We start from the raw sequence: 10,000 nt of genomic DNA on the forward strand, positions 1-10,000 counted from the left end.
AGGGGGTTGGAGGGCGGGTGTGTCGATGCGTGTGTGTGTGTGTTTGCGTGTGTTTGTGTGTGTGTGCGCGTGTGCGTGTGTGTGTGAACTGGATTTGGGGGATAGGGATGCGGGTAGTGGTGGTGGTGGTGGTGGTGGTGGTGTGTGTGTGTGTGTGTGTGTGTGTGTGTGTGTGTGTGTGTCTGTGTGTATCTGTGTGACAGTGTGTGTTTCTCTGTGTATGGGTTGATGGGTAGATATGTGTGTCTGTGTGCGTGTATGCATGTGCATGCCTGTGTGTGTGTGTGTGTGTGTGTGTGTAGGTCGGTGCCACACACCCCCACCACCACCACCACAACAACAACAACACACCACCACCACCACCACCACAAATACACCAACAACACACCACCACCACCACCAACAACAACAACGTTGACAGCACCAATAACCCTCCACCACAACCACAACCACTACAACTCTGCCTCCACCATCACAGACCGCACCCCCCCTCCCCCCACCCCAGCACACACACACACACACACACACACACTCACACACCCCTCACCTGCACGTGCAGCAGCAGCCACGGCCCTGGCGTGCTCCACCAGCGGCACGTAAAACTCCACATCCCCGTCACTCAGCATCACGTCGTTCAGATTTAACGCCGTGCCGTCTGCCAACACACCGACAACGAGACAGGGGAGCTTGGGATTGCTGTGACGTCATCATCGTCGATCACTCCAGGTTGATTGATTGATTGATTGATATGGATACTTATACTGCGCCTATCTTCGGCCGGAGACCAAGCTCTAAGCGCTTTACAAACACGGGGTCATTTGCACAACAGGCTGTCTACCTGGCTAGAGCCGACTGACGGCTGCCACTGAGCGCGTATCATTCGTTTCCTGTGTCATTCAATCAGATTTTAGGCACGCACACATGCACACTCAGACAAACATGTAACATTTTACGTGTATGACCTTTTGTTTTCGGGGGTGTGCATGCTGGGTATGTTCTTGTTTCCATAACCCACCGAACGCTGACATGGATTACAGGATCTTTAACGTGCGTATTTGATTATCTTCTTGCGTATACGTACAAAGAGGGTTCAGGCACAAGCAGGTCTGCACATTATGTTGACCTGGGAGATCGGAAAAATCTCCACCCTCTACCCACCAACACCACCACCAAAACGACACCACTACCACCACCACCACCACCACCACCAAAACGACACAACTACCACCACCACCATCACCACTACCACCACCACCAAAACAACACCACTACTACCACCACCACCACCACCATCACCACCACCACTACCACCACCACCACCACCACCACCAAAACGACACAACTACCACCACCACCATCACCACCACCACCATCACCACCACCACCACCACCACCACCATCACCACCACCACCAAAACGACACAACTACCACCACCAGCAACAACAACAACAACACTACCACCAATACCATCACCACCATCACCACCACCAAAACGACACCCTCTCACACACGACGTGCGTGTGTGTGTTTGTGTTACGCGCAAGAGTGAAATATATGAAGAGCGGTGACAACACACAGGCGTGCGTGCGTGGGTGAGTATTGGTGCAGAACATTCTGTCATTGACAAAAAATGAGGAACAACAGCATGTGGAATTTCATGCAGGGAAATCTGTTGTGACGAAAAAGCAAAACGATACATGATACAATATAAAACAACATAACACAACACAGCACAAAAATACGACACGACAAGCCGTAAATTCGATGCAACGTCGTGCAACACAACACAACGCAACACAGTACGATATATATACTATGCAATACGATACGATATAATGCGATACAATTCAATGCATTCCGATTACATACAGTGCAAAACAGTACAACACAATACAGTGAAGTTCAAAGCCAGACACTACAACACAACAACAGCACAACACAGCACAGCACAGCACAGCACAGCACAGCACAGCACAGCACAGCACAGCACAGCACAGCACAGCACAGCACAGCACAGCACAGCACAGCACAGCACAGCACAGCACGGCACAGCACAGCACAACACAGCACAGCACAGCACGGCACAGCACAGCACAGCACAGCACAGCACAGCACAGCACAGCACGGCACAGCACAGCACAGCACAGCACGGCACGGCACGGCACAACACAGCACAGCACAGCACGGCACAGCACAGCACAGCACAGCACAGCACAGCACAGCACAGCACGGCACAGCACAGCACAGCACAGCACGGCACGGCACGGCACAACACAGCACAGCACAGCACGGCACAACACAACACAACACAACACAGCAAGTACAACACAGCACAGCACAACACAGCACGGCACGGCACAGCACAGCACAGCACAGCACAGCACGGCACAGCACAGCACGGCACGGCACAGCACAGCACAGCACGGCACGGCACGGCACAGCACAGCACAGCACAACACAGCACAGCACAGCACAGCACAACACAGCACAGCACAGCACAGCACGGCACGGCACGGCACGGCACAACACAACACAACACAACACAACACAACACAACACAGCACAGCACAGCACAGCACAGCACAGCACAACACAGCACAACACAGCACAGCACAGCACAACACAACACAACACAACACAGCAAGTACAACACAGCACAGCACAGCACAACACAGCACAGCACAGCACAACACAACACAGCAAGTACAACACAGCACAGCACAACACAGCACAGCACAGCACAACACAACACAACACAACACAGCAAGTACAACACAACACAACATTAATTTAATGCAACGCAACACAACACAACACAACACATCACGACACGACACAACACCACACAGCACAACACGACACAACACAACACATCACGACACGACACAACACCACACAGCACAACACGATACGACACGACACAACACAGCACAACACGATACGACACGACACGACATCACCACACAACACCACACCACACCACACCACACGACACCACACCACACCACACCACACGACACGACACCACACCACACCACACCACACCACACGACACGACACGACACGACAAACACGACACAACACAATACTATACAAACACCAACACAGCCAGGCAGCCAGACACAGAAAGACAGACAAGGAGAACACACACACACACACACACACACACACACAACACACACACCACAACACACACACACACACACACACACACACACACACACTAAAAGAGCTAAAGCCATTTCATCTCAAGAAACAGTTGCAACTTACGTTTCAAATTTGTTAAAAGAATCTGATGTTAACATGAAAGAATTAGCTGCAAAACAAATTATACTCCTGTTCCTTTTTGGGAAATGTTGAAAGCAGATTTTGATATGAGTTATTCTGAAATTTAAAAAAGGAAGAAAACATCAATATCGCGACAAGTTCTGCCAGAATTCATATAGCAGAAAAATATCAAAACCATCTCCATATATTTACAGATGGATCTGTTCTTGATGACAAAAATGCTGGTGCAGCCTTCAATATTCCTGCCTTTTAAGTTGAAAAATCTTACTTTATTGGAAAACACCTTTCCATATTCACAGCTGAGCTAATTGCTATTATACAAGCTCTGAACTACTTAGTGAGCCATCAAATAGTTTTCTTGAAAATAGCATTCTCTGTTGATTCCAAATCAGTACTTTATGCTCTAGAATTATGTAGCCTTGAAACAAGACCTGACTTAGTTATTGAGGCAAATCATTTGGTACATTGTTTGACGATTAAAGGGACTGAGGTCAGTTTTTGGTGGGTGCCTTCTCATGTGGGCATTCATGGCAATGAAACTGCTGATAAAGCAGCTAAAAGAGGAGCACAAGATTCAGAAAAATCGACAGAAATACATGTCCGTCTTTCCGTAAAAGAGGCATACACTTTGTTAGAAAAATCAGCATGGGGTCGATTTCATAACCGATGGAAGGAAAAGTTTTTAAAACATACAGGGACATTATTTCCTGAGAATATTATTAAAGAAAAGATACCGAATCCATCAGCTTGCTATACAAGATTAGTAACCTCTACTTTCTTCCGTATAAAACTTGATGCGCTGAAGACAAAGTATAGTAAAAATGTTACATACATCTGTGGTAAGCAGTTCAGCTTGCATCATTGTTTATTTCACTGTAAGCAGTTACGTACCTTATTGTCCGAGTATTTCAAAGAGAATAACTATTCTGCAGATGATTTTTGGAAAATTATTTCTGATGAGGTTCTTATTGTCGAACTTTCACATGCATTAGTTCATAGCCCTATTTCTACATTCCTTTAATGTACTTCAGAATTGTGTCAATGATTTCTGATTATTGTTATCATTATTGAATTGTTATTGTTAATTGTAATTGCATGTTAGTTATGCAGTTTTGATAGTTTTCTACCTTTTCTGTTTTATTCATCCTTCTCCTGTCCCACGTTCCCCCTCCCCCCCACCCCCCCCGCCCCCCACCCCTTCCCTCTCCCCTGATTTTTTTTTTTTTTTTTTTAATCGTCTAATATCACTGATAGTGAAAAGACGCTAAATTAAAGAACACACACACACACACACACACACACACACACACACACACACACATGCACACACAGAGGGAGGGAAGGAGGGAAAGATAGACAGACAGACAGACAGACAGAGACAGAGAGACAGAGACAGAAGTATGAAAGACGAACTCCATCACTGACTGTGCAATCTTGGAGCCGTATAGAAGAACGACACAATGGTCTCCATGGCAACGTTGGTGTGTCCAAAACGATGCGTCAGCAGCACCTTCACGAGGTCAAGGTCAAAGAAATCTGGGTCAGCCAGCAGCTGATTGGGATCGTCCTGATCAAAGGAATAAAAAGAACAGAGCGAGTGAAGAAAAAACAACAACCCAGAACAGATAGAAGGAGAGATAGAGTGTGTGGGAGAGATAGAGGGGGGGGGGGTGAAGGGAGGGAGGAGAGAGACTGAGAGAGAGAGGAGGGAGAGGGAGGGAGGAGAGAGAGAGAGGGAGAGATGGAGGGAGGGAGGAGAGAGAGAGAGATGCAGGCAGGGAGGAGAGACAGAGACTGAGAGAGAGAGGGGGGAGAGGGAGGGAGGAGAGAGAGAGAGGGAGAGATGGAGGGAGGGAGGAGAGAGAGAGAGATGCAGGCAGGGAGGAGAGACAGAGACTGAGAGAGAGAGGAGGGAGAGGGAGGAGGAGAGAGAGAGAGGGAGAGAGGGAGGGAGGGAGGAGAGAGGGAGAGAGAGAGAGAAGGAAGAGAGAGAGAAGGCAGGGAGAGAGGGAGAGATGGAGGGAAGGAGGAAAGAGAGAGAGAGAGAAAGTGAGAGAAGGTAGGGAGAGAGGGAGAGATGGAGGGAGGGAGGAGAGAGAGAGTGGGGAGAGGGAGGGAGGAGAGCGAGAGAGGGAGAGATGGAGGGAGGGAGGAGAGAGAGAGGGAGAGAGATGGAGGGAGGGAGGAGAGAGAGAGAGGGAGAGATGGAGGGAGGGAGGAGAGAGAGAGAGAGAGGGAGAGATGGAGGGAGGAGAGAGAGTGAGAGATGGAGGCAGGGAGGAGAGAGAGAGTGGGGAGAGGGAGGGAGGAGAGCGAGAGAGGGAGAGATGGAGGGAGGGAGGAGAGAGAGAGGGAGAGAGATGGAGGCAGGGAGGAGAGAGAGAGTGTGGAGAGGGAGGGAGGAGAGCGAGAGAGGGAGAGATGGAGGGAGGGAGGAGAGAGAGAGGGAGAGAGATGGAGGCAGGGAGGAGAGAGAGAGTGTGGAGAGGGAGGGAGGAGAGCGAGAGAGGGAGAGAGATGGAGGCAGGGAGGAGAGAGAGAGAGGGGGAGAGAGATGGAGGCAGGGAGGAGAGAGGGAGGGAGAGAGATGGAGGCAGGGAGGAGAGAGAGAGAGAGAGGGAGAGAGATGGAGGGAGGGAGGAGAGAGAGAGATGGAGGCAGGGAGGAGAGAGAGAGTGGGGAGAGGGAGGGAGGAGAGAGAGAGAGGGAGAGATGGAGGGAGGGAGGAGAGAGAGAGGGAGAGAGATGGAGGCAGGGAGGAGAGAGAGAGAGGGAGAGATGGAGGCAGGGAGGAGAGAGAGAGGGAGAGAGATGGAGGCAGGGAGGAGAGAGAGAGAGGGAGAGATGGAGGCAGGGAGGAGAGAGAGAGACTGAAAGAGAGAGGGGGGAGAGGGAGAGAGGGAGAGATGGAGGGAGGGAGGAGAGAGAGAGAGGGGAGAGATGGAGGGGGGAGAGAGAGTGAGAGAGAGGGGGGGGGAGGGAGGGAGGAGAGCGAGAGAGGGAGAGAGGGAGGGAGGGAGGAGAGAGAGAGAGATGCAGGCAGGGAGGAGAGACAGAGACTGAGAGAGAGAGGAGGGAGAGGCAGGGAGGAGAGAGAGAGGGAGAGATGGAGGCAGGGAGGAGAGGGAGAGAGGGAGGGAGGAGAGAGAGAGAGGGAGAGATGGAGGGAGGGAGGAGAGAGAGAGAGGGAGAGATGGAGGCAGGGAGGAGAGAGAGAGACTGAAAGAGAGAGGGGGGAGAGGGAGAGAGGGAGAGATGGAGGGAGGGAGGAGAGAGAGTGAGAGAGAGTGAGAGAGAGAGAAGGTAGAGAGAGAGAAGACAGGGAGAGAGGGAGAGATGGAGGGAAAGAGGAAAGAGAGAGAGAGAGAGACTGAGAGAGAAAGTGAGAGAAGGTAGGGAAAGAGAGAGGGGGGAGAAGGAGAGAGAAAGAGAGAGAAGGAAGAGAGAGAGAAGGCAGGGAGAGACGGAGAGATGGAGGGAAGGAGGAAAGAGAGAGAGAGACTGAGAGAGAAAGTGAGAGAAGGTAGGGAGAGAGAGAGAGAGAGAGAGAGAGAGAGAGAGAGAGAGAGAGAGAGAGGGAGGGAGAGAGAGGGAGAGAGGTCATGATGTCATTTCTTATTTTTCAAATACACTTCACTTGCCTTCTTCTTCTTTTCCTCCTCCTCCTTCTGGTCTTATTTTTCTCTCTCCACCCGCTCTCTCTCTCTCTTTCGTTTCAGTTTCTTTTGTTTTTTTTTTTTTTTTCTTTCTTTCTTTTCCATTCTCTCGCTCTTTCATTCCCTCAAACACACCCACCACGAGTCTGGCTGCCATTTCATAAATGAGGGCCCCCTCGTTGTTGGTCACCCCGGACAAATAATCCAGCTCGTAAAAGCCCACCTGCACAGGTAATTAATTCACGTCAATTCATCTCAAAAGACTGTCAAAAGCTATTGTCACCTTCAAACAAGCAAACCAGAGAGGTTTCTCTCTGACTAATTGTAAAAGCCCACCTGTACAGGTAATTCACGTCAGTTCATTTCAAAAGACTATATTGTCGCCTTCAAACAAGCAACACAGAAAACTTTCTCTTTGGCTAGTTCAGGTAGGTGAACTTTAGAAATAAATGATGTGGTGACTGTTACCTAAAGGGGTGTGTTTTGCTTGTTTTGAACACAGGTAGGTTAATTCTTCCGCGTGTAGTGGGGACTGTTATATAATAGGACCTGCCTGCTGTGGGTTGGTTGAATTCTTCAGCATATTTGTGGGGAATGTCAGGAAATAGGGGTGCTTTACCTGATGAATTCAGGCACGTTAAATTTTACAACATGTTGTGAGGAAGGATTGTCAGGTGACGGAAGTGATTACCTGCTGCAGGTAAGTTGAAATTTTCAGTACGTTGTGGAACTGTCAGAAACAGGAATGCTTTACCTGCTGAACACAGGCAAGCTGAATTATCCAGCATGTCGTTGGGACTGTTCTGTAATAGGGTTGTTTTACCTGTTTCAGGAAGGATGAATTCTTCAACATGTTTTGGTGAGTGCCAGGTAATAGGGGTCTTTTACCTAAACACAGGAAGGTTGAATTATTCATCATGTATTTAGAACTGCAATGTAACAGAAGTGTTCTACCTGAACAAAGGTAGGTTGAATTCTTCGGCATGTTGTGGGGATTGTTATGTTCGAGGATTGTTTTACCTGTTACAGGTAGACTGAAATCTTCTGCATGTTGTTGGGACTGTTATGTAATAGGGTTGTTTTACCTGTTGCAGGTAGACTGAAATCTTCGGCATGTTGTGGGGATTGTTATGTTCGAGGATTGTTTTACCTGTTACAGGTAGACTGAAATCTTCTGCATGTTGTTGGGACTGTTATGTAATAGGGTTGTTTTACCTGTTGCAGGTAGATTGCAATATCCAGCATGTTCTGAGGACTGTCAGGTAAAATGACTGTTTTACCTGTTGCAGGTAGGTTGAATTCTTCAGCATGTTGTTGGGACTGTTACGTGATAGGATTGTTTTACCTATTGCAGGCAGGTTGAATTCTTCAGCATGTTGTGGGGACTGTTATATGATAGGATTGTTTTACCTGTTGCAGGTAGGTTGAATTCTTCAGCATGTTGTTGGGACTGTTATGTAATAGGGTTGTTTTACCTGTTGCAGGTAGATTGCAATATCCAGCATGTTCTGAGGACTGTCAGGTAAAATGACTGTTTTACCTGTTGCAGGTAGGTTGAATTCTTCAGCATGTTGTTGGGACTGTTACGTGATAGGATTGTTTTACCTGTTGCAGGTAGGTTGAATTCTTCAGCATGTTGTGGGGACTATTATGTGATAGGATTGTTTTACCTGTTGCAAGTAGATTGAATTCTTCAGCATGTTGTGGGCACTATTATGTGATAGGATTGTTTTACCTGTTGCAGGTAGATTGAATTCTCCAGCATGCTGTCGAGACTGTTAGATACAAGGATTGTTTTACCTGTTGCAGGTAGGTTGAATTCTTCAGCATGTTATGGGGACTGTTACGTGATAGGATTGTTTTACCTGTTGCAGGTAGATTGAAATCTTCAGGATGTTGTGAGGACTGTCAGGTAAAATAACTTTTTTATCTGTTGCAGGTAGGTTGAATTCTTCATCAAGTTGTGAGGACTGTTATTGTGATAGGATTGTTTTACCTGTTACATCTAGGTTGAATTCTCCAGCATGCTGTCGAGACTGTTAGATACAAGGATTGTTTTACCTGTTGCAGGTAGGCTGAATTCTTCATCAAGGTGTGAGGACTGTTATATGATAGGATTGTTTTACCTGTTACATCTAGGTTGAATTCTCCAGCATGCTGTCGAGACTGTCAGATACAAGGATTGTTTTACCTGCTGCAGGTAGGTTGAATTCTTCATCAAGTTTTGGGGATGGTCAGGTATGAAGTCTCCATCCACACAAGGCACGAAGATGAAATCTGTCACCCGCCAGCCAATGGACCTGGAACAGGTTTACAAACTTTATTGTTTGGACGGGCGCTACAGCCCAGAGATTAAAGCGTTGGACTTTCAATCTGAGGGTCCTGGGTTCGAATCTTGGCAACGGCGCCTAGTGCGTAAAGGGTGGAGATTTTTCTGATCTCTCAGGTCAACATATGTGCAGATCTGCTTGTGGCTAAACCCCCTTCGTGTGTATACGCAAACAGATCAAATACGCACGTTAAAGACCCTGTACTCCATGTCAGCGTTCAGTGGGATATGGAAACAAGTACATACCCAGCATGCACACCCCAGAAAACGGAGTGTTGCTGCCTACATGGCGGGATAAAAACGCTCATACACGATAAAGACCGCTCGTGTACATGCAGCCCACGAACAAAGAATAATAAACAGAAAGATTAATTTTCATAAAATGTTATGAATACTATGCCCGAATTCTGAATAATTTCTAAAGATCAGTATGGTCGAGGGTTTCATATTTTCTAATTACTGTACTTCAAGTACTGTGCCCAAAATCTTGATAATTTCTGATGATTAGTTTCTTAAGGTACATGTTGAACTGGAACGTTTCTTTTTCACTGCACGCATAACTAAATGTGATATTTTTTGGTACAGGAACCGCCGTTTCAAAATTTAAAACGATGAATTTACAGTTTTGTTTTTTTTCCTATTCGAAAATAGTGGTCCATAGTGTTTCTTATCACAATACATTAAAAAAAAAGAAGAAGAAGAAAGGGGATTGGTTGAATGGGTAAA

General features: G+C 47.5%; 1 protein-coding gene across 1 annotated transcript in view; it reads right to left on the reverse strand.

Moving 5' to 3' along the window:
- LOC143302036 (cocaine esterase-like) overlaps positions 1-10,000 on the reverse strand; it is a gene marked incomplete at its 5' end in the record, with an annotated part of 22,904 nt that overhangs the window by 2,380 nt on the left and 10,524 nt on the right. Inside the window, 4 exons of the mRNA XM_076616524.1 lie at positions 548-655; positions 4,715-4,856; positions 7,079-7,168; positions 9,137-9,245. Coding sequence (XP_076472639.1) covers positions 548-655; positions 4,715-4,856; positions 7,079-7,168; positions 9,137-9,245 — 449 coding nt within the window. The remainder of the gene's footprint in view (positions 1-547; positions 656-4,714; positions 4,857-7,078; positions 7,169-9,136; positions 9,246-10,000) is intronic.

The sequence above is a fragment of the Babylonia areolata genome, chromosome 28, assembly GCF_041734735.1.
Source record: "Babylonia areolata isolate BAREFJ2019XMU chromosome 28, ASM4173473v1, whole genome shotgun sequence".
Lineage (NCBI taxonomy): Eukaryota > Metazoa > Mollusca > Gastropoda > Neogastropoda > Buccinidae > Babylonia > Babylonia areolata.